Here is a 26,336-nt window from a genome sequence, read left to right as displayed (position 1 = left end):
ATTGTTTCGTAAATGATTGGTAAAATGGATAAGCTAGTATCGTTCGTCTTCTGTAATAGAAAGTATAATTTGTAAGGTACAAGCTTTTGCGTAGAAACAATAAATAAAATATTTCGTACAACCTCAACGATGGTATGAAATAGTATAGCGTGATGGTTTACTTTGTGCGTTTCGAAATCGAGACAAATACTCATGGAACCAACAAAGTGCAAAAAGACGTTTACTTCGATGTCACGTCAACTTTCAAGAAACATCTCAATTGCATTCTCCATCAATTTTTCCAGTTCGCCGTGATCCTGTTAGATTAAGTATGTAAGTGGCGGCACGTAAGGAGTACAAGTATGATCTGATAATGTGAACTCCTAGCGCTGCCTTCCCCTTCGTTTGGTGATATGATATACATTACTTGGAAGACTGTGTCACTCCGCTATACGTAACTATTATCAATCATAACTATCCCTGTCGGCTCTCCGAAGAAACCAGACGTCTCAATCATACTTGCCGGTAGGAAATTGCAACATTATTGTTGGTGACAGCGGTGGGATGACATCTTTTTAACGCGATCAATTATTTATGTGACATACCATTGTACCATACGTGACTACCCATGAATATCCTGTTATTCTTCCATCCAGTAAGACTTGATTCAAAAAAGACTTCACGCTTTCTGAAAAGTAGTATCAAAGACTTTTGGTTTTTTCTACCAGCTTGTATACGGCAGAATTGAATTGAATGAAAGCCATGTTTTTACAATTCCCATGAATTTCATTCATTCTCCGGTCCGAAACAAATGATGGATGTGATTTGAGCTACTTAAATTAGGCACCTCCCACAGTTATTATGAAATATTCAGTAAATTCGCTTCGCCCCGGGTGGCCACTTTGCCCTCATCGACCCCACCTATAAGCTTTCCATGATACGCGCACCCTGTTTGCACCCCATCAGCACCTTCGGCCCAAACTTAATCTCAACCTCCGTTGAGGGTTCGAACGTATTTCGAGGTGAGGTGGATCGTTAAACGTTGCATCATAGATCCAAACTATTTTAAACCACTAAGCTCTCGTCAAGTGCAGTTTTCATTGATTCCTTTTTCCAGGAAAATTCATTGACTTCCTGTGGACCACTGTGGAATTTTGTGTATTACGCAATACAGTGTTAAAAATAACAGGTGTGTTTATACACCAGGTATTAAACGTGTGTTAAAACCACGTCCGAGATTCTTCTGGCAACGATTTTTATCGCCAGTGCCAAACCCTTGGGGTTTTCAACTTTCTCGTATTTTCCAGATAAGTATCCACAGCTGTACGTTTAAATCCTCGCTTTTCAAACGGCCAGGAAAAAACAGACATGACTGACTTTCAAAGTGTACCTACATACCTATATTGTAGTGTGTAGACTCACCGCAAAGCTGCGGTGCTCGTTAAAATGCTGTTCCATGCATTTAAACTGACCTCAACATATTAACAGGTGTGTCTGTGACTGTGAAAAAGTATTTTTCTCTAAAACTCACTACGATTTCAGTTTTCAACAAAACAAAAAACAAATGTCAGTTCAAAACAAGATGTCACTCGCATCGTAACCGAAATTAGAACCACGTTCAAGCTTAAAGAAACTAAGAAATACGCAATTGCAATTTTTTTTCATCATTTTATTTTCAAAGCCGTTTTTTCTGTGTCAGGATATCCGCTGTTTTTGTAATTGGAAAATCAATTTTAAACACCGAGTTTTAGTTTCGTGAAACCCAAGTTTTATATTCAATGCGATGACACATGAGAAAAGGTATAAACTGCTGTAGTTCGATTTCAAGTAGAAATATCCTTACCCGAAGCACGGCTACTCTTGAATTCCGGCCTTTTCTATCAGGCGGCGTTGGGTACAGAGACAGAATGCAAAAGTGGCTCTGTGTTCAGAGAAAAGCCATTTGTGTTCAGCAGTGTGCTGCAAGTATGCCGAAGAAATATATTGCTTTTGAGACATCTCGGAGTTCTCGAAAGACACATCCACTTCCCAGGCTTGGATGTATAATGCACTTGTATTTTAAGCCTTTGCATCGCAAACTCAATTTTAGTAACGGTTTTGCGCTTTCGTGTTGATATATTCCGCGAACTCATCTATAGAGTGCTTTGAAAATGGAAATAAAACACCTGTCGTTACTGTATAAAAATGTATATAAAATGGCGGTGTTAGGGTTGACAAAGATGGCGTAGTCTCAATTACTACAAAACAATTCTTTGGTGAATTCAGATTAAGTACAGAAAGTGTTTTTTTGATATCAATATAAATTTTCGTAAGCTTAAGATAAAATATAACTATTGAATTGACATCGGTTATTACGGGATTGACATCAAATATAAATGTTGAATTGATATTAAGTAGTGCTGGATTGACATTAAATGTGAGTGTTGACTTGAAATCAGGTATTACGGGATTGACATCAAATATAAATGTTGAATTGATATCAGATAGTATGAGGTTGACATGAAGTATGAATGTTGAACTGACATCAGGTAGTGTTGAATTGACATCACTTATTACAGGATTAACATCAAATATAAATGTTGAATCGATATCGGAAGTATCACATCAAGTATAAATTTTGAACTGACATCAAGTAGTGTTAAATTTACATTAAACGTAAATATTGAATTGAGATTGTATATTACGGGATTGACATTAAATATGAATGTTGAATTGACATCGTGTAGTGTTAAATTGACATCAAACATAAATATTGAATTGACATTAAACGTAACTACTGAATTGAGATCTGGGATTACAGGATTGACATCAAACATAAATATTGAATTGACATTAAACGTAACTACTAAATTGACATCAGGGATCACAGGATTGACATCAAATATAAATGTTAAATTGAAATCAAGATCTGCTGTATTCACATTAAATGTAAGTATCGATTTAAAAACAGGTATCACGGGATTGACATCAAATATAAATGTTGAATCGAGATCAGATACTATGAGCTTGACATCAAGTATGAATGTTGAATTGACTTCAGGTAGTGTTGGATTGAAATTAAACGTAACCGTTGAACTGACATCAGGTATTATGGGATTGACATCAAATCCAAATGTTGAATTGCCACCTAATCCCAGTCAACAGAATTCCATTCTATTTTTCCTCACAGTCCGTGAAGAAATCTTTGTTGAACGATATGAATAATTCGGGGATGGAGTGGAACGAGGTACTTGAGAATAATGAAGTATGTTAAAGAAGAATGTAAAATAAAAGACTTTCTACGGATTCGTTGGATGCCTCGCTGCCTCGTCTTGCTCTGACCTTTCACCCTCGCCTCTTTGTCAGTCAGTTTCCCAGGATGGAGTTGGTGGGATTCCCAGTTGGCATAAAGGCGTAGGATTTCCCGGCCACACTAGCCGTCTAGCGAGGCAAGGACAACTGGTTCAGGGCTACGTTAGTAATTGATTGAGTGACAGTTAGCTTCCCCCTTTACACTCTTCGCCCTTCTCACGTTCGCTTCCACTTGAACAACCACCACGTGCCACGTACATACCTACCATCGCTTTCTCCCTCCACCCACCCCCTCCCCTTACCGACTCTTGGAGGCCGAGCTTTGTTCCGCAGTCAAGTGAAAAAGCGGAGGAACGAACAAAAACAAGAGAAAATAAGGTGGACGAAAAAAGCTCCTTTCGAGTGATGCTGCAGGTACTTTTCTCTTCCACAACGATAGACTGAAGCGGTTCCATAGACCTTTTTCTATTCACAACACAGAGATCTATTTCAGACTCGCCTTGGGGCGATTTGGGATTGTTAAACCTATGCAACAGTCTTTACCTTTGTATAATCAGTTGTTTCGTTTGTATAATCGTTGCTGTGCTTTTTTCTGAATACTCGTACAAAAAAATTGGCTGAAAATTGAACAGTCTTTAATTGAATTTTTTATTCAAATGGAATGATGGAAAGTCCTTTACGCTCTGAAACCGACGGTGATAATTTTTTGTCTCTTTGCCAGAGGTGTCAAATGGAATGGCAAAATTTACTCACACTTCTTAACCAGAATTAAACCTTGATTTCTGATTCAACGATTTTCCATTGATATCGAGCTTTGATGAGACAGTCATTATCAGTACTTCAGTCCAAAGTTTCCTTTCGTCTGCGCAGCGTGGCGCGTGATTGCAAACGATCAAGCTAAATTCCACTCCCTATTCAAGTTTGTACAACTTTTCACATTATAATGGTGCCAATCGAACTCGCCAACGAGAATTTTATTCTTCGACATGTTGAGTAGATTTTATAAAACTGTGTGTTTATATTTCTCGCGTGTTTTATGTGTGGAAAGTTTCACGGAAATTCCACTAAAGTCTGACCCTCACCCTCTTGGATTTGGTCCGTGATTTTTATACTCTTGTTCAAACTCTAAAAACCATTTCAATTTCTTATAGATTTTTCTAACCTTCTCTGACGCCCTCAGATATTTTGACAATGCTTGCAACATTTTTGAAAATTATGAAAAACTTACATAAAGTCTGTTGTCCAAACCGTTCATTTTTTAATCATTCAAATTGAAAAAAAGTGACGCAAAAAAAAAAAAAATGTAAAGAGTATCTTTATTCTAAAAATCGGATCAAATATTCGATTCCTTACCACTTTTCCATCAACTTCTTTTGAACCTGATCTGGTAATTTTACGCCTCATATGAAACCTGTTTCGCGTTCTCCAAAATGGAAAGACATTTTACCGAAAGTGGATGATTATTTTTGATTTTCACAGGACAGGAAATCGGATGTTATAAATTAAGAATACAACCATGACACTGAACGGATAAATATGTCACGTGTTTTGCATGAATATTTTTGAAGAAGTTTTCGAAAATTTGAAATCAAAAAAGGACTGATTTAATGTGGTGGATAAATTAATAATCGTCAATACGTCATCGAATTATAAAAAGGTTTTCTTTTTAGTCATAGATGTTAAAATTTTACGTGAATGATTCAAAATTCAAAATCAAAAATCAGTTCCATCTAAAATCGTATTTGATTTTCGTGAATTTTATCCAAAATCGCACCCAAATCGCTTATTACATATCTATTAACAGTAGAAAAAAATTGTGTTTAGAAGATATTGGCACAGCTGTACCTGATGTATGAGTTAATTTTGACTGAGAAGAAAAAATAGACAACTTCAAGTCTTGTTGACAATATATGATGACTTGTGATGCAAGAAAGTTTATTTGTGTAAAAATTTTCACTGTAGCCGACCGAAACAAGCAAGCAGATGAAAAAAATGTTTCTTATAGTCTGAAAAAAATTAGGAGAAAATAATCATGGACCTGAAATAATACGTTTTTGAGACGGATTCAGTTTATCCTCGAAGAGCTTAGAAGCTGATACAAGCTGCAATTAAAATGTAAAGCGAAGAACTTGATTGTGGTAACTTGTTCGATTTTACCTGACGGAGAAAATTTGTCGAAAATGTTACAAATTTTGGCAATCAATCGATGAGTAAAAAGCCTCAAACGAGGAATCTGTATGAAATGACTTACGAGAAAATCAGAAGCGAAACGAACGGGAAACGGGATAAAAACAATATCTTGAAGAACCTCGATGCAAAATTAAAACACAACTTACAAGTTTTTGGCGCGCCAGTTTTCGATTTCAAAACCATGAATAACGTTAAATGAAGTGATACTAAACAGAGGAAAATGAATATTTGCCAAAAAAGTTTGTTTTTACATCCAGCATTTCACAAAGTAAGGAAATTTTCCAAAATTTTGAAGCGTGATACACATAATTATAAATAAATTTAATCAGAAATATTTGTTTCGGTTTTTTATCAGCTGAATAAATAAATTCATAGATTTGAAAATTTTTTGAAATCGCATTATTCTGCCCGCAAAACCAAACTTTATAGTCTAAACTGAATAATAATTTTTTCTGTTTAGTCTCTATATACTTACTTAATACTAACTTATTCAAAACTAAAAAATGCAATACATTTATTATATATTATATATTTAGATGTATATGGGGTATTCCACGCCAATTCGACCTTCAGATTTGGCTCGAATTTTTTTTTTTATGATTGTTCTTACTTGAAAGGTACTCAGTTTTTTTCCACTCAATTTGAATTTTCTACGATTTTTAGAAATGATTTTATCTACCAACCAAAATTAAAAATTAGAAAAAATTCTGTATCAGATATCAAAATTTTCGAGCTCGGACCTGGAGTGGGCCAATTTTCCGAAAAAAAAACTTTCAAAAAATCAGGAGCGTAAGTCATTTTACTCTAGATGGTTCCTGAAACATTTTCATACGTCACATTGAATTTTCCAGAATTTTTTCAATTTTTTAATTTTGGTTGTCAGTAAAATCCTTTCTAAAAATTTTCTGAAAATTCAAATTCAGCTGAAAAAAGACTGAATACCTCTCAGAGTGAGAACAATCATAAAAAAAAAAATCGCGCTCAAAATCTGAGAGGTAAGAGTAAAACCCAGGTCAATTTGGCATGGAATACCCCATATATTTTCCATTTTTTTTCCTGAAATGGCAAATGAAAAAAAAAAAAAAAAATCTAAAATAATCAACTTCACCCACAAACCAGAGAATTTTTATTTTATTTTTTTCCGACGGTGTTACAAATACCATCGAGGGATGATTTTGGTCCACGGAATCGCAATTTTAGTTTCCGCATATATCTAACAGCCCGAAAGAGGAACGGAAATAGAGGAAGCAGTCCTCCAGGTCCGTCTTCGGATTGCATGTATTACGGGTGTAATATTATTCGGTGGTTCAGGGTTAAAACGGTGCACCGTTTACCAAGCACTCAGGGTGCTCGCATTACCGCGCGCAATTTAGTGCTGCTCTGTCGAGATTTCGAGAATAACGCGGTAAACCACGAAGAGGACTATTTCATGATATTCCCGAGGTTTTAATTACGCCACGAATGTCTCATCAAGGATGCGTCCTTTTCTGGGATAGCCTGAAATTCAACGAGGAGAATTTTTCACTCTATGTAGGGTAGTCCATCTTATTTTGACCTGCTTTCAACCCTCGACCTCTCGGTTTTGGCCCGCGATTTTTCGTACGATTGTTCTCACGTTAAAAGACGCTGATTTTTTGTTTTTACATTTTTCCGACATGGTTTGAATTTTCTACAATTTTTTTTAAATGACTTCATTGCCCGATAGAATTTAAAAATCTGAAAAAATTCTAAAAAATCAGCCGTCAGGTGTCTAATTTTTAAGCGTGGTTCCGAAGTGGGATGATTCTTTCTTCTTACTGTTTTCAAGCTTTTTCCGAAATAAACGTTAAAAAAATTAGAATCGGAAGATATTATTCTATGGATAGTTGTTGAAACGTTTTCATACGCCACACTGGACTTTTGGATTTTTTTTTCAGACTTTTTGCAAGAGTTTTTTTTTCTCTCTTCTTTATTTTGATGATAAAGGTTTTTTCAATCACGATCAAGTAGTAAGAAAAACCCTAATTGAAATGATACAAAAAAATGCTCAAAAATCCGGTGCGACATGTTAAAATGTTTCATTAACAATTTATAGTGAACTGACTCGCGTTTCTAATTTTTTTAAACATTTTTTCTTTCGGAAAAGTTCGAAAATAGTAAGAAAAAAAAATCACCCCACTTCGGCTCTAGGATTAAAAATTTCGACATCTGACGCCGGATTTTTGAGAATTATTTCAGATTTCCACATTGTGTCGATGAATAAAATCATTTAAAAAAATTGTAGAAAATTCAAACCATATCGGAAATCTGAATCTGAAAGAAAATTAATGCCTTTTAATGTGAGAACAATCATATAAAAAATCGCGGGCCAAATTCGAGAGGCGATTCAAGCGTCGGACGCAGGTCGAAATGGGACGGACTACCCCATATATGTTAGGGTGTTTCAAAAAAATAAAAAATAAAATTCACGATTTTCCACCATAGCAACCCCTGAATTGTTTGTTTAGGTTAAAATGAAGGATCTGAAAAAAGATGGGCGTTCTACGTTACGTAGAAAATGGCGCTCATCTGATTTTTCAATTTTCATAACATTTTTTTGAATCCGTGAAAAAACACGTTGCATGTAGGATTTCAATTATTATTTCTCTCCTGCCATTTATATTCATCCCAAAGATCATGATCCATAACGCATATCTTTTGTCAAAAACTTTTTTTTAACCCAAAAAAACTTTTTAAGGGTGTTACGACAAGATATTGCAATTTTTTATATTTTTTTTATTTAAACACCCTCACGTACGTATGGAAGGATGTGAGGTGGGGACAGATTTTTGGACAATCGTCTCCACGTCTGAGATAAATTTTACGGTGACATTTTTGTTTTGTTAAATACTTATTAAATACCGGTTAAAAAACTTAATACGTATGTACAGGTCATTCATGTAAAAAATTATCAGAACGATTCTCTCTCTCTCTCTCTCTTTCTCTCTCTCTCTCTCTCTCTCTCTCTCAGCAAGCTAACAGATTGACGTTTCTGTAAACTTGACGGTTGGTTGTGAAGGTCGAGTTATAAATAACTCTCAAATTATAAGTCGCCGAGCTTCAGGTTCGGGGAAGATATTTTACCGAACCGTGAAATTGAGCTTTTTCCAGGAACTGACCTCTTCGAGAGGGTTTTTCGTCAGGTCATTAATCCTCGATGCATTTTGAAAAAAAAAAAAAAATTATCCTCTCTCAAAAATATCAAAGTTGGGGATGGTGGGGTAAATTCAAGAAAATAATGCCTAAAATTAGAATAAAATGTTCAGTTTTTATATAAACAATCATGTTTAATTATTTTCTACCTTTTTCGAGAAAAAGTTATCGTAAATTCAAGTTCAGAAAATTATTTTACTTTGACGAGTTCAAAGTAAAGCGCAACTTCAAACTTTTCGTGTTATAAGGTCTGCAATTACTTGAGTTAATGATTTCCGAATCATTCATGTTTAATACAAAGTTAAGGAGGTTAATTTTATCCCTTGTTAATTAAAAAATTTTAAGGGGCCCACTTTTACCCCAAATGTTTGGAATTTACAAAATTTTGAGGTGCTCACTTTGCCCCATTCACCCCTGTACGACTTATTATTAGAAATTAAAGGTTTGTGACTTTGTTTTCGCGTAATTTTTCAACGATTGTCATTTTTAAGGATTGAAAAAAATTCGGTCAAATTTTCATTAAAAAAACGAGTCACGTTATCGATTTTGAATAAGGACAGTTAAATTTCAAAGGACAGGAAAAATCGATTATGAGACGTAAAAAATCAAGGATATAAAATTTATCGGCTTCGTAAAAAGCAATTACTTTTCAATATCGATTCTCATCTCAGTCTCCGTGATATAACAATAATAATAAAATTGTCTCTTAAGCAACACTTTAATTCTTCACCAACAGTGTTAAAAACTTCTCCTCGATTCTGCCGCGTCTCGTTTTTTCCTTCAAGGAAACTTAAGGAAACGCCTCTGTTTTGAAGTGAGTCCGTATGCTCGATGCAGGATTAGTATTCGTCCTTGCGCTTCGCTACAATGCTGAGTTCTTGCATTTAGAATTAGAACGAGGACTGAAACGTGGCCGCAGTCAACCCAAGACCCAGGGACAGTTTTTCTTTCGGAAACGAAAAGATTTGCTGGAATGCTTGATTGGTAGTAGAAACTGATATTGGAAAAAATAAATGAAATAATAATTAATATTATTATACAACTTCGAAATTTTTTTTATCTAATTATACTGTGTTTTAGAGAAATTAAATATTGTTTTTTTCTCTGGATAGACATATATAGAATTTTGAGTCTGGATTCTAAGTATCAAATTTTCGATTCTTTCACGTAACTAATAGAAGAAAAAATAATTTTAGTAGATAAAGTTTGCTTTCGTAGAAACCAGAACGATATTTTGAATTTTAAGAAAAATTACCTATTTTTTTCAAACATTTGTTGTAAATAATAATTAAACAAACTACAATCTAGCATTAAAATCACTTTAATTAAAAAATAATAATTAATCAATAGGTCAACAGAATTATTATTCTTTTTTTTCTTTCCGTTTATATTCAAGTGAATAAATTTTCATTCTATACATCGAATAATAACCAAAATAAAAACGAAAACTTCAAGTCTTATTTATGAACGTAAAAATCAAAAAAACAAACTTTATAAACGATAAATAAAAATTTTAAACATTATTCGATCTAAACAATAAACTTTTATCTATTCAAAAATAAACTCAGCAAAAAAGATATTTATTTATTACAAATTTTCAATGATCAAATGTATCGAGATTCATGTTAATCGAATCATTGATCGCATTGAAATTAAAATTAAACCACTCACTCGCTATGACAATAATAATTTTTCGATTTAATCAAACTTTCGTAAAATAATCCGTATTCTAATACAATACAGATAAAAAGTCATGTCATGGCATTTTTTTTTTTTGTTTTTTTTTTCAAATTTCAAAAAACCGTCGATAATGTGAAAATCAATACTTTTTTCATGTCACCTGACGTACAACTGTTGAACGGGTAATAACGATTTTCTCCGAACCTCCCCCTTCCTCCCCCTTCCCTTAAAATCAACTTTGAATAATCTCAAAAACAAGTTTCACATTTTTGCACATTTTTATCTCAACTCTAAGCCCCTGTCTGTACGGGGATGATTTCTTCATTTAAAATACACGTATTTCAGACACATTCTCAGTAGGTATATATTTTGTTGTAAGGGTAACAATGTTGAAAAAAAATCTATAACTGCGAGATTTTAGTGGGAATTCGTGCTATTATTTGAGAAAAAAAATTCACATTATCGTACAAGATAGTTTAGACAGATTTTTTTAAACATTTATTGTGAATAACAATTGAATAAACTTCAGATTAGAATTTAAATGACTTTAATTGAAAAATAATAATTAATCTAAGGTCAAAAGAATTGTTATTATTATTATTATTACGAATTTTCGTTCTTTATATAGAATAATAAAAATCAAATTCACCCCCTCTAAATCGAAAAAAATTAGATATCGAGGGTGTCAAATTCGTCGAGATTGCGTGGCTTGATGATTTGAGTTTTTTCTCACATTTTTTCGAAGTTATTACTGACGGCTCGCAAAAAATTGTCGACCCCTTTTCAACTACCGTTTTTATGTACAAAAACTCACTAAAATGAACCTTTTTAGCGCGCCTTAAGACCTCAGATTAAACCTCAGATTAAAAATCATAACTTAGAAACGGTGATATCGATTCAAATAGCTTGAAAAAACTCTGGGATACCCTTAAACTATAATATTTCAAAGCGAATTAGTTATCTTCAGCAAAATGCAATTTTGAATGTGAAAGAAAAAAAAAGAAAAAAAAAAAAAAAAACATTTCACAAGAGAACAAAATACCGAAAAATCGATCATTATACTCAAAAAATCGTAAATCACCGAATTTGAAATATTTTCAGTTGAAAATTGAGCGATTAACTCTCAAGACGCAGATATTTAAGAAAAGCGAAATTAATTTTTTTGCAAAAAGAATGAAATAACGATCGTTACGATATTTCATTACTCATACTGGATCAAATCAGATTACACTTCCGATACTTTTGTTGCTTTCGTACACACTCAAGGTATACACAAAGGTGTATTTACAAAAACTAATCTCCATTGTATACTGCTTATGTTTATATTACGCTCTTACGTGTCCAGAGCGCCTGAGTTCCTCAGTCTCATCGAATACTTGCGAGACGCGAGACGTGATAAAATTTTCCGAGTAGGTACAATCTCAAGTTAAAACAATAACGCTATAATTTTCTGGTATCGAATTTACGGTTACTGGAAATGTGACGATATATGTTCATATACAAAAACGAAATGAATTTTCTTCGAACCATTAATTTTTATTTTTTGTTTTTTTTACAGTATATGGTGTAGAATCTTCATTTTCGTTTTTGACCATTTTCTCAATATATATTGCACGTTAAATAATTGTGAAGTATGTATAATGAAACAGGGATAAAATTTTCTGACAAATCGATTGCCGGCATTCATTAATTTTTTTGTTTTTTTTTTTTATAATTATTCTCGCATTGCGAGAAAAACGCGAATATTTTGTGGAAAGACGAAATCTAGCTCAACTTGGAAAAAATTAAAAAATTGTCGAAAAAGTGTATCTCTACCTCGAGAATAAATTAATTTTAAATATTTTCGTAAAAGGTCTTCGCGTATGAAATCCTTGTTTCACGTCTAAATCACACGAAGGAGAAATAATTCTCAGTTGTTAGGTTAGGTTGAATAACGAATAATAGCAACAACGACCACACCACGGGGTCATAATGACCCCGGGGGGTGTGTAGTGCGGAAGGGTTAATAATCGCGGGTGCTACGCTAGGAGCAGAGGACATGTGGAAGCGAAAGACGCGGGTCCTGCGGAGAAGGAGGACGAAGAGGAGGGTGATGAGGAGGGGTGACGAAGGGAAGAGAAGAGAAGAGAAGAGGAGGAGAAGGATCTCCGCGGGTGTGAAGGGGTCGCAAAACGGCGGAGGGCGGTTTTCGGGCGAGATCGAGGTGGGTTTGGGATATCGACTGAAGGCGGCGGCGGCGGCGGCTGGGGGTGGAAGCGCGGGTCCTCGGAGTTTTCCCGCGGCCGTGGCGCCGCCATCGAGCTCTGCGGCGGCGCGTGGCAGCAGCCGTTATCCTCCGGCTCCAACCTATCCCAGGTCCAACCCGTGTGCCCGAGAGAAACCCACTTAGAAGCCTCTCCGCGCGGCTGAACGAGCGCGGCGCCAGTCAGTGTGTGGCTGCCGAGTGCCGTGGGGTCTAGTGTGACTTCCTCCTCCGTCTTTCTCCGAGAATCTCTTTCTTTTTTTTTTCTTCTATTTTTTCTCTCTTTTATATATCTTCTCTTCTCTCTTTTCTCTTCCTGCTGCCTCCTCTCCCTCTCCGTCGTCGTCGTCGTTTTCTCCCAGGACCTCTGATCCTCCGGGACACGGTGCGCGTCTTCGCGGGCCGATGACTGCGGGGGGCAGTGACAGTGGCGTGCTTCCGTGTAAATACCGTCCCCGAAGAGGAGGAGGAGGAGGAGGAGGAGGAGGAGGAGGAGGCGGAGGAGGTGGAGGAGGAGGAGGCAGCCGGCGCGGCGCGTCGGCCGCGACATGAGGTGGAGGACCAGCTCCGACTGCTCCGGGTACATCGGAGGACCCCGTCGGCACCCCTCGAAATAGCCCCGAAGAAAGCCGGTCCGACGCCGCCCGGATCCTCCGCCCCCGATTTTTCGGGCCTTCTTAGTCCGTCGTAAGGACCTTTCAACCCTCAAACAAGGATCTCGCCGTAGTCGTGAGACCAGCCGCCCCCATGCACCATGCAGATGATCCTAGTTGCTGGCGGGTGAGTCCATCCGTTTCTCCGTTAACCGGAAGTCTCGAGCTTTCGACCTGTTACAGTAACCTTGCATTCGACTTCGATCCCCGCACCAATATCCTTTCAATTTGTTTAACCAGCCTCGTTTTTTGCTCCTCCGGCGTCATGTTTTTTATACTTGGGTTGCGTTCTTCTACCCTCAGGTGAAACGTGCGTGACGTATAACATGTAGCTACGCGCCACCTGGCACCGCAGGTATCACGTGCTTGCGTTTCCGCCCCCGCCTCCCCCTTAGGGGCTGTCTATAAACTACGTAGCTCTATTTTCGAGACTTCTGAACCCCCGTGCACGTCGTCTATCGTAGATAATCACCCCCCCCCCCCCCCCCCGACTCTTGGTCCACCCAGAAAAGCACGTGGTTTAAAAAAAAAAATTAAAAAAAAGTGGATTTTTGAAATTTTTCTTTATTATCACAAGACATACGAAGGAATAAATTCTTAGACTAAACACACATGCGAATCATCGTCGTCATCATCATTATTATTATTATTATTATTATTATTATTAAGGGGATAGAATTGTTCTCAGTTTTTTCGCTTTGATAAACCCTGAGTTTCAAGTGTACTTTTTATCGTTGCTACGAAGAATCGTCATTGAAATTCGTAATGCAAAAGAGGTTATATTTCGTGTTGGAAAATGAATTTGAATTCATCAATTATAAAACCACGTATCGCAGACTACGCGCCCCCCCCCCCCCCCCCCCCCCCCCCCCCACTTCCTATGCAGTCTAGCGTAGCCTTTCGTAATCCCTTCCCCCGCCCTAACCTCAAACCAGTTACGTGATTTACGAACAGCTTCATATTCGGTCTTCTTTGAGACACGATCATTGTCACCGTTTCTACCTGCGTTAGGATTCGATGATGTGTTACTCTAGTTAGTAAAGATAATTTTGGGTTTCAAAATTTTTGAATTCCGAATTGGGTGATAAAAAAAAATTCGGCCCACGTTTTCCTCAACAGGGGGGGGGGGGTTTGTGTAATTCACTGGATTTTTGAGAATTTTTTCAGATTTTAAAAAATGGGCATTTGCAATCGATTTCAAATATTTGTAAAAAAAAAAAAAAAAAAACCGGTTTAATAAAAATATTTGAAAAAAATTCAGGTCACGTTTTTTACCAAGTAGAATCTTAGAAAAAAATATGAAATTATTTTGAGATGGTAGGGGCTTAACACTGGTCGAGTTGGTGTGGAATTGTCCTGTGATTGGTGCAAAATATATCCTTCGTCCTTGGCCTAGAAGCAAAAAATTTTGGCAAGCTCTAATTCAGAGACTGTATATGTATATATACATGACTGTTTGGATTATCCAATCGTTGAAAAGTGGTTGTTTGAAAACGAAGAATTTATCATCCGAGATAAAACGTCTTATTTTATCAATTATGATAGAGAAAATAAGCTTTCATTTATCAAAGACATATGGTGAGGAGGATATTTTGTAGAGATCTTTTGCATTTTCGCATTGGAGAAAATTTAATTCCGTTCACTTTCGTAACGTTCAATGTATATTGCAATTGAAGATTGGTTCTCGTATGAAACGAACACCTGCGTTTTAGTGCCTGTGATTTTCTTATTCTTTGTACTTTTAGTGCCTGCAATTTGACGTAGAAGTCAAAATCATAGTATCGTTTGATTAAAAGTGGGAACAGCTATAATCATAGGTTCAAGTGTACAATAATATTAAACTGTAAATCGCGTATTACACGATTGTTAAAAATTGAATCGGATAATTTAAGAAGCAATCAATTTTCCTCGACGTCTCATCAGTGTAATTGACCGTGAAATTGACGCACAAGCAAATTGATAGTATCATTGAAGTTCAATTAAAACTAGGTAGATCGATTGTAAGATTCACTGATAGAGTGAAAAAATTTCGATAAATTAAACGATATTTTTACAAAAATAAGTTAATCAAAAAATCCACCATATTTTTTTTTTTTTTTTTTTTTTTGTTCAAAATTCAAGTAAAAAAAAAATATACATATAATGCTGTCAAAGTTTGAGATGTTAATATTAATAAATATTTCCCATTTGCGAATAACAGAAGGAAAAATTTGTTTTAAGCTTTCGGATTTTATAACCCGTCAACGCGTTAGTGTTTTGATAAAACTAGAACGTATTTTTGTAGGGAATTAAACGCTCTACAATAAAGGTCTCTTGTAATTTTACGATAAATCTACTCTTTCAAAAGTTATTCCAGGTCAAAGTTGAGTTGACAGTAAGTTTTATGATTTATCTACTTTCACAGCGAAATTATATGAGATTAATCGTAAAATTTTAGACAACTTATTTTATGGAACGTTTTATTTTCTTCAAATTACGTTTTACGAGGTTTTTGAAATTCTTGAAGGATCTCTAGAGATCTTAATATATGTTAAGATTTTTCAAAATAAATTTACGTGTAAATTCAAGTAAACAAAGATCTATAATATAATGAATTAAAAATAAGGTGAAAAGTTGTGAAATTCTATTATCACTTTGCAGGGGCAAATACCGCAAAGTAGTTTTAAAATTGGATGCAATATATACCCGATCTTTCGAAAAGGACCGACTACCAATCGTGGTATTTTTTACGATGCAGATTATCCAGCGTTTAACCTTAATCTTCGGCAGTCTGCAAAGTGTAAATATATTTTCTCGTCGTATTGCGTTCGCGCAGTTTTCCGTCGAAATCCGTCTTCTTCCAAATGACCCAGATCCTCGTCATACATTCGAAGCATATCTTGAAACGAATTCTTCGGCTTGAATTCGACGATGTTACTATTTGTCTAAACTCCCAAGTTGCAGAAATTATATCTATAGAATATTTTTTTATTAAATTAAGAATTTATTATTATTATAGAAAATTTACGATTAAAAAATGAAAATTTATTGAAGACCAATAAAATTCTACTGCCAAGTTAGAAATCCACAGATAAGTGTCTGATTTTGCATTTACTGTGATAAATCGTTTAAGGCCATGTAGCAGTCCTACCTTTACCGACCGAGCAAAACCATACATAGAATAAAAAAAATGAACGGAAGGGGTTCAAATTTCGAAGATGCATAGCATCTTTTATTTACGAAATTATTGCAACTCCCAGTTTTCGTTTGACGATCTTAATATTTTTTGGTCCCTAAAATGCGGGTAATTTGAAAATAGTAACACGTGCAAAAAACCACACTTTTTTTCACGATTTTCGGATTATGAGTAAGTTTCCTGAATTCTGCTACCAAAAAGCGATGCACCGTCGAATTTTGAACCCCTTCCGTTCATTTGTTTATTTGATATGGCAGAAAAAAAAGGCGGATTTGCTCGGTTTTTCCCCAAAAACTGCTATCGATAGATGAAAAATGACTTGATTATCGTTTAGGCGATAAATTGTACATGGAATTACATCCTCATATGTCGGATACGAAGTCGGATTAACAAATGAAGAAAATAGAAATTCTACTTATCGACGGCGTCTGGAGAATTTCGGTGAAATAAGTTCTTTTTCCTTAATATGTTAATCTGACTCCGTTTCCAACTTATGAAAACATAATTCGATGGAAAATTTTCCGCTTTATACGATTGTCAAGTCGTTTTACATCTACGATAGCAGTTTTTGAGAAAAACGGAAAAAACTTCGAAGTTTGCTGTTTCCTCGAAACGCTGGCTATGCTGAACTAAAAAATGACTTCAGATCTGAGTTTCTGAGGTTCGAAAATCCCGATACACAAAAAACACGACCGTATCCCCGTATTTTGAGTGAACTATTGGCTACAGAATGTGGAAATCGTAAACCGATGCCAAATGATTAGTCTATCAGTTAATTGCAGTTAATTGATCATTTAGATAATAATTATACCGTGTAATTAGACGCAACATGCGTGCATACATCCATTAATCCGCTTATCACACTGCTGATATTAATAGTGTCGATCACCTATGAGACCAGAAATTAGCATGATGGTATGCAAACAAACGGTGTCGATAACCGTCACAACCGAGTTTTCAACTTGTTTTTCAACTTTGTAAATTAAGATGTGTCGTTGAAACTCGAAACGCAAATTTAATTCCAAATTTTTTACGGGCATTAAAACTCAGTGGAATCGTTTATATATTTGTCTTTGGTCATTCTTTTGCTCACAACACGAATATGAAATGTTCGTACCATTTACTCTGATGATTATTAAAGGAAAAAAATTTTGAACCTGTCAAAACCTGATCAAAAATCTTCTTTATTACACTCGTTCAGTTTCGATTATTCGAAAACAATTTTATTACAGTCTTGCCCATTAAAATCGTGAGAAGAATGGCAACTGAAATTTTCGATGAATCAAATATAGAGTAAAGATTTCAACTATCGAATACTAATTCAATGAGGAAACTGCAAGCTTGAAAGCAAAATTGGTAAAAAAAAAATCAATAGTTGTTCAACAATTTTTCAACATTGATGAGACAATTTCTAGTTTCAGGTGTAATTATACTGCAATTTCGTTCAATTCAATCAGAAAGAAAGTTTGAAACTGAAACTGATTAAAAAAAAAAAATCAATAGTTGTTCAACAATTTTTCAACATTGATGAGAGAATTTCTAGTTTCAGGTGTAATTATACTGCGATTTCATTCAATTCGAATACAAAACTGCAAGTTTGAAACCGAAATTGATTAGAAAAAAATCAATAATTTTTCAACATCGATCAGATAATTTTTAGTTTCAGGTGTAATTATACTACAATTTTATTCAATTCAATTAGAAAACTAAAAGATTCAAACCAAAATTGATTTTTTTTCAAAATCAATAGTTTCACAACAATTTTTCAACATTGATCAAACAATTTTTAGTTCCAGGTGTAATTATATTACAATCTCGTTAAATTAAATTAGAGAACTGAAACCTTGAAACTGAAATTGTTTAACAAAAAAAAAAAAAAAAAATCAGTAGTTTCTCAACAATTTTTCAACATTGATCAGACAATTTTTAGTTCCAGGTGTAATTATGTTACGATATCGTTAAATTAAAATAGAGAACTGAAACCTTAGAACTGAAATTGTTTAAAAAAAAATCACTAGTTTCTCAACAATTTTTCAACATCGATCAGACAATTTTTAGTTCCAGGTATAATTATACTACAATCTTGTTAAATTAAAATAGAGAACTGAAACCTTGGAACTGAAATTGTTTAAAAAAAAAAAATCATTAGTTTCTCAACAATTTTTCAACATCGATCAGACAATTTTTAGTTCCAGGTATAATTATACCACAATCTCGTTAAATTCAATTAGAAAACTGAAACCTTGAAACTAAAATTGTTAAAAAAAAAAAAAAAATCGATACTTTCTCAAAAAGTTTTCAACATCGATCAGACAATTTTTAGTTCCAGGTGTAATTATAGTACAATTTCGTCCAGGTGATCCGATGAGGTCAATTTCACGCCATGCGTAATTGTTGAGTCTATTTTCCGAACCTCGACGAGTCAACCCAGAAAACGTTTAGTCGCCTGAATTTTGAGTACATAAAGTGAAAAAAGCACGAGGTGTTTCCGTTGTTTCCGTGTCATTTTGCCGATCGGAACAAAGGAGCAACGGATTTTAAGTGGCCCTTTTTATTGCGGGCAGACGTCTTCAACGTGAGCTATTTTCATTTTTCCTTCTTATTTTACATAACCTATATACAAGCTGACTGGATGCTCTTCTCGAGCTGAACATTTCTACGATTCCACGCCTACGCGTCTGGCTGCAGCCGTTTCACACATACAGAGACACGATATGGACGCGAGCGCTCGTCTAGACTCGTAGATCCCAAAGCCAAAGGCGATATTCGCCCTTACTGACCAGCAAAAGACCCAACGAATCGTAGAACGATAAGCGAATAGATTCTCGCGTTCCGGGTAGTCAAGGAAATCCGGGGCGGCTGCACTTCCGGTGCATCGTAAAAGGGTGGTTCAAGCTTAAGGGATCATTCTGGTTTGGACGATTGAGAAAAGACTATATTTATGAATTTTTTACGGAAATACTATTACAGGTATTTATATAAGGTTTGTTCAACTCGACTAATACAATTTTGAAAAACATAAAAAACGCTTGTATTTATTTTTTTTTTGAACGGAAGTCATCCAATACAAAAAAAACCAAAAACATTTAGGTTCAGTATATCAGTGGCTCTAGCGCATTCTATGGAACCCAATATTCATTGATAAATAACAAAATGGCGGACATCTAAAGAAAAAAAAACTTAAAAATGATTTTTTTCCACTGTTTTTGGCTAAAAAAAATCACATTTTGATTTGGTTATAGAATACGCTGAAGCTATTACTGTGTAGAATATATGGTTAAAATTTCATGAAGATCGGTTCAGTGGTTCCGGAGAAATCACCGTCACCGACCAAAAAAACATAGTTTTGAGAAAAACGTGTTTAAAGTTTTTTTTAACGAAAAAGTCTAAGCTAAAGTCAATCAGCGATATAGTTAGATTAGAATTTTTTTTCTTCGTCATAACTAAACGAAGAATTTCACTTTCTTTGTAACAAAATATGCAGATAAATCTGCAATTCATATGCTGGTCAATTCTGATGAAAAAATTTTTTGTTTTCTTCATACGTTTAATGGCGGAATATTCTTCTTCTTTTTTTAATGAGTTTGTAGATCGTAATTTCTGGTTGTTTGAAATTCATCAAACTGTATGAAAAAAAACATATACTCAGATTTTGAAAATTTAACCAATTCAAAGTCATTCCAAATTTGCAAAATGTAGATTGTTTTTTTTTCAAATTTTAACCTCAAGCTCTCGGGTACATCTCGTAAACTTTTCTCTACCCTGGATTAAGTTTTTATTTTTCTTCTCCTTACCTCCAAGCTTTCCGCATTTGATTAGCGTCTATTCACTTTGCTCGATATCTACAAACTTTTCTCGGGCAGCACTTTAAGGAGAAACATAACCCGCCACTTTCACTAAACTAGAAACACCTGCTAACGTACGTAGAAAACGTTTTTGAAAACAATTTCGATATTGCTACTCGGATAGCGAAAAAATTTGAACATATCTTAGTAACAATTAGAAAAAAAGTTTTCCACGAACAAAATTCCCATTTGAGTAAGACGTAAAAAAAGTTTTCGGAAAACTTTATTCTCGTTTTTGAAAAACTTTTTTTTTTCATTTTCAACCAACGATTTTCCCTCATTATCTTTGATTTTCTTCACAATCTTTTATATGGTTCTCCAGTCTCAAAAAAGCACGCTTGAATCGTCAATTCTCTATGATCATTATTCAAACCCATTTCACAATCGACATTTTTTTTAAATCTCAAAATATTCTCAAGAAGTTCGACAAAAATTGTCAAAAGTTCTGAGGAGAATTTTTAGAATTCTTTTTTTTCTGTCCAAAATTTTGGTAATTTTGGGAAAAATCTTAGAAGATTGGAACATGGTGTTTTGTTTGTTCAAGACGTTTAACGGGCTATCATGGGACGGACTATTCAAATTTTTGAGAATTTTTCGAAATATTAAAAAAATGCCGATTTTGAGCTGGGTTCGCATAATCATAAAAAATTTATCGTTGGAGATCAAAATCTGAAAAAACTCACGAGTCCTTTTTTGAGACTGAAAAATCGTATAAAAAATTGTGAAAGAATAAAAAACAGCGAGGGAAAATCATTGTTCGATTTAACGTCGAATTCCTCATATGCGTCTATATCTTGTCTATACTACTAAGATCCCTGAAAAGTTTAAAAAAAAAAAATTTTCTCCGTTTTTTTAATCACTCATCTCTTACCCTGTGAATTTTTAATTCTATCCCCAAAACACGCGGATCAATTTCGATGAGACAAGAAAAAAAAAAGAAAGATTCAATTTCAGAAACAAAATATATTCACGCAAAATTTCAAAAATATGAGAAAATCCTTGGTGAAATAAAAAATGTAATGGTCAATCGTTTCCAAAATCAATACGAAAAGCTCCATGTATATTAATATAATCGGGTTTTCCACTCTCTTTTTTCCAATTAAAAATCTGTAACGATTTTAGCCTGGTAGCGTGTGGGGGGGTGAAAAGCATTTCGAATTTCCACCACGGTGCATGTATAATGTGGCTCGATAACTGCTGACTGGACCAATTTCAGGGAAACTGAGTACCAGGTTACACCAGAGTTTCCCCCGCCAGACGATCTGGCTTGAAATATTTATTATCGCTAGGAAAATTTAGGGGTGAAGCAAAAATGAAAGAAAAAAAAAAAGAATAGAAATTTTCTTCCTACTCGAAAATTTATCCGTCGACAGTGATTAAAATTTTCTGAATTTCCTGAGAATAACTTGAAAATTTTTAACTCTACTCTCTCATTTTTTTTTGATTTCTTGAATTTTGCTGATTTTCGCAACGTGTCCAAAATTTAGCTTCCGGCGTGCCAAATTCGACCAGTTTGCAATATTTTTGTTGCCTCGAAACGAGATTTTGTCTCGCCTGCTGCTTGAATACTTTGCCTAATATTTCCGTGAATAGTTACTTCAGTTTATACATAATTGATAGACCTTACTGAAATTGAATGTTACACTTGAAATTGAATGACTTTGGATATGAATGAATAATTTTTTTCGTGACTATACTTGAAATTTAATGATTTTGGATTCGAATGAATTATTTTTTTCGTAAATATACTTGAAAACCTGCGTCATAGATTAAATCTCAAAAATATCGGTTCAATGATATGACAATAATCAGTTCAATTGTAACAATTAAAATGTTGCGCTGCTATTTTATTTCTCAGATTTGTGGCGAGTGAATATTGAGTGGGTGAATCGAAAAAAAAAATAAAAAAAATTGCCGACTACTTTTGGCAATCTAATTTATTCGGCGTTTCAATTCATCAAACTGATGAGATTCGACGCGATGGTTAATCTGAACTTTGACCGTTCGGAAGATTTTCACTCGAATTAAATTGCGTCGTGTGGCTTTAATGATAATAATTAGCCCCTCGTTTAAAAAAAAAACTGAACATTCTGTCTCTGGTTGATTGTCCAAATCTAAATTTTTACTGTCGTTTCAGAATTTCAATACAATCTTACGAATCGTTGTGATTTTGGAAAAGCTTTTTGGGATTGGGCGCGAAAATATGGAAAGATTAACAAATAAAGAAGAGCCATAATATCAAATTTTTAAAGAAGCAAAAATTTGATTTGTGGAATTAAAAAATGGAGAAAGTGGAAGTAAAAAAAGTAAAACAATAGAGAGGTCAGAATATTACAATGAAAAAATGTAGAATCGTCAGAATTTAGAATAGAATATAGAATCACATTCATATTGTAAATTTTTGTCGATCTATGTTTTGACGTTTCTATATTTTGTCTCTTTGTATTTCGATTTTATGTATTTTCAATTTCATGGGTCAACAAAAAAAAAACAAAAAAAAAAAAATCAAAATGAATAATACTTTTGAGTTTATATTCAAATAAATAAATTTTAATTCTATACATCAAATAATGACCAAAATCTTCATTTATTATTCGATATATACAATCAAAATTTATTCACTTAAATATAAATATAAATTTTTTTTTTTTTTTCTTTCGACTTGTGATCTTGTTTTAAATTAAAGTGATTTAAATGAGAAACTGAAGTTTGTTTAATTGTTATTTACAATAAGCGTTTAATATAATTGGTGATTTTTTTTAAGATCCGAAATATCGTTCTAGTTCATAAAAAAAGCAAACTTTATCTAAAAAAAAACTATTTTTTACTTCCATTAGTCCAGTGAAAGAAATGAAAATTCTGTACCTAGAACCCAGACTCGAAATTCTTTTTTTTTCTACATTTTGAAAATTCGATACTTTTCTATTACTTCTATCAATTTTCTATTTTGGTTTTCTACCACCGCTCGGTTACTGTTCAATTCAAAAAGTTTTCAAGATATTATTTGTAAGAAAACAGAGAGAGAGAGAGAGAGAGAGAAGCTTGCGGATATAACCGCTAAGTGAAACGGCGTTGATGCAAGTTTCAAACTAGTATAATATAGAGAAAGGGGAGTATTGATCCGAGAGAAACATTAAAAGGCTTGCCAGCAGTTTCAAGAGTTAAACAATAAATAAAAACTCGCGAGCTCAGTTCAACTGTTGTTGTATTATCGACGTGAAAATTTTCTAACCTTTGAACGGTTTTTTTTTTTGTCTTCTTTGTTGTTTTTTTTTCTTTAACGAGACGCGCATTGTGAACGAAAATTTCGTGCATGATTGATAATTAATTATAAATTGTAACTTCGAAATTGAATTGAGAAAAAAAATATATTGCGCGGCTAAAAAAATTACATCGAGTTTTATGTATGTTTTATATTTATTTAGGAAATTAATACAAGCTATAAAGTTGCTGGCTGTTCGAGGTTTTGAATTTTTATGCATTAGGAGAAAAATGAATTTTTGTTATTGATTTTGTTACGTCGAATAGAGAATAAAGTTGACTATATTTTATTTCAAATTGAATAGATAATTTTTACACTACTGTTTTCCACATTTTTCCGTAGAATGTAATAAATAATATATTATTTTATTAAAATCGTAACACATATCGGTGATGTCAAAATGATTAATTTAAAAGGTGAAACAGTTTTCGAGATTGTTGTAAAAACGAGATGCTACAAAATTATAGAATATTATTTGTAACGAATAAATTAATGGTTTTTAGTGAAATGTGGAGACTTGTTTAAAAATTTATTTAAGGTTTTTGAGGCTTGCAGGACTTATTTCAAGGCTTTATTTAACTGGAAAAATTAAGTAAAATACCGTGAATTAAGTAAACTAATCAGAAAATTGATAATACTTTATATAATTCGAAAAATATTGATTTAAGCCGTCATTTATTAACTATTAAAAAAATGAAATTTTACCGCTGAAGTTTTTAGGTGTACAGATTTGCATTCAACGTTCATATATCCATCAGGGGTCAAAATTCAAAATTGAAGAATTAAAACAGATTAAAGAGAAGAAAGTAAAAATTATTTTTTTATTTTTTTTGCAAGATCCATTTTCTCAAAAAGGCATATAATTGGGTAAATCACACAATTATTTTTAGATAAATGACGTATTTTATTCGAGGTTCCTGTCTAATTAAGATTCCTGAATTAAGCATCGTTATTTTTTCGTCTTACTTTCGAAACAAAAAGAAACCCTAATTTCATCAGAACGGCGTCTCTTTTTATTTTAATTTTCACTACAAAAAACTATCATTAAAACTAAATTGCATACAAAAAATATCTACACATATATATATCTAGCATTCTCCTTTCATTTTGAAACCATAGTTTTAAAAAAAAATTTTGTAAGTCCCTGATTTTACAAAAAAGTTTTATCGTTTTCAAAAACGTACATCTTCGCATGTCAAGGAGATTTCCTTACTTCACGAGGTTGCCACACTTTTACAAAATAGTGAAAAAATTTTGAGAAACTATTGGGGTATGATTTTTTACCTAAAGAAACAAAAAAAAATTCATAGCCCCATAAATATGTTAAATCTATTTTATTCTGCATTCTACTCAAAATTAATACGTGACAAAATTCATATTTACTGGGGTGAAATTAATTTTGTATAGTATCAGTTTAGTTTCTGTATAAAAAAGACAGGAAATCTTGAAGAAACAAAAGTGAGAAAAGAAAACTTGCAAACTTTTTATCACCCTAGGAAAACTCTTGAATTAAGGAAAAAGAAAAGCATCGAAATCAATCGCAACTTGTCAATACATGTTTTCCTTAATCTCAAAACCATGCGAAACAAGCAAAAAAAAAAAAAGCGAGTCAAAATAAAATGAAAAACGAAAAAAAACGTTTATTCAGTTTTTGAATAATTGTCTCGAACTGATTAGAACTGATCGCTAAAGTGGGCAAAAAAAATGGCAAAAAATTTTTTTGTTTCTTTATAGTTATCGTAAAAATGTCGTTCAAGATGATGGAAAAAATTTTTTGTCAAAGTTTAAACTCTTAATATTAATATTAAGAGCTCTAACTCTTACAGAATTTTTTTTCGGCTCATCCTACTGATCACATAATGTATTTCTTAACACAGAGTATAATTATAGAATATACGGATAAGTTCACGGCTACAAGCTCAGCGCTTCTACACGCATTTGATTATTTTTAGAGATTCATGCGACGAACGTGCTGCAATCTGCCCCCCCTCCCTTTTTTTTCTTCTGCATTTGACACGATTTTCTCATTTCTGTGTCACGTCGTTTTTACGTGTCAGTGAACTGATCTTATGAAGAAAATACGAAATTCAAACGATTTTGGAGATGCGGAATTTGAGCTGTTTCTCAATTTTATTACGAGATAATCGTTTGGTTATAAAAAAATTGCAACGATTTTCATTGTAATAAGTAGATGGAAATATTGAAACGTCTACTGAAACAAACAGAATTTAGTACAAAATAATATTATTAACGAAACAATTTATTGTAGAATAAAATCAAACGAATCTAATGCATTTTATATCATATTTGAAAATAATTGTGAAATAATAAGTTATTCATAATTCTGGGTTTTTTGTTTTTTCCTTTCTTTCTTTCTTTTTTTTTTGTTATTGAATAATATATTTGAAGATATCTTTGTAGCTCATAAATATTATAATTCACTTTATATAGAATATAATTTATATTAATATCATAATTAATCTATCATTATTACTCAATTTACGATAACTTTGTGATAAATTTGATGAAAAACTTCGATTTTTAGCGAACCAAATGCCAAGCTCTTCAGCTCATGGCACGATCGGATATTTTGTGAAGCAATTAGTGCCGATAATTCTATAATAAGATTGAGCCATTTCAAAATAGCAAAACTCAAAATAGGCTGGTAGATTTATATTTTTTTTATAGAGCGTGAAGTTTATAATTTCACAATATGGTGTGGAGTTATTTCATCCGACTAACTTCACGTCTCAATTCGAAGAGTGTTTTTCGACAGAGAAATATTTCAACGAAACAAATAACTTCAGAATCGGTTTGAGCTCAGTACTGATTATACGTAATCAGTGTT

At 33.6% G+C, this 26,336-nt stretch overlaps 1 protein-coding gene across 8 annotated transcripts in view; it reads left to right on the top strand.

The window, feature by feature from the left end:
* LOC124413991 (potassium voltage-gated channel protein Shaker) overlaps positions 1–26,336 on the top strand; it is a 248,656-nt gene that overhangs the window by 125,553 nt on the left and 96,767 nt on the right. The window contains exon 1 of one of the 8 annotated variants that reach the window (XM_046894836.1): positions 13,102–13,333. The exons of the other annotated variants lie outside the window; for them this stretch is intronic. Within the exon in view, the coding sequence (XP_046750792.1) occupies positions 13,308–13,333 (26 nt within the window). The 5' untranslated portion in view covers positions 13,102–13,307. Of the gene's footprint in view, positions 1–13,101; positions 13,334–26,336 lie in introns of those variants that run through there. 8 annotated transcript variants of the gene reach the window in all.

The sequence above is a fragment of the Diprion similis genome, chromosome 13, assembly GCF_021155765.1.
Source record: "Diprion similis isolate iyDipSimi1 chromosome 13, iyDipSimi1.1, whole genome shotgun sequence".
In the NCBI taxonomy this organism is placed as follows: Eukaryota; Metazoa; Arthropoda; class Insecta; order Hymenoptera; family Diprionidae; genus Diprion; species Diprion similis.
This window is presented reverse-complemented; position numbering and strand designations above follow the sequence as displayed.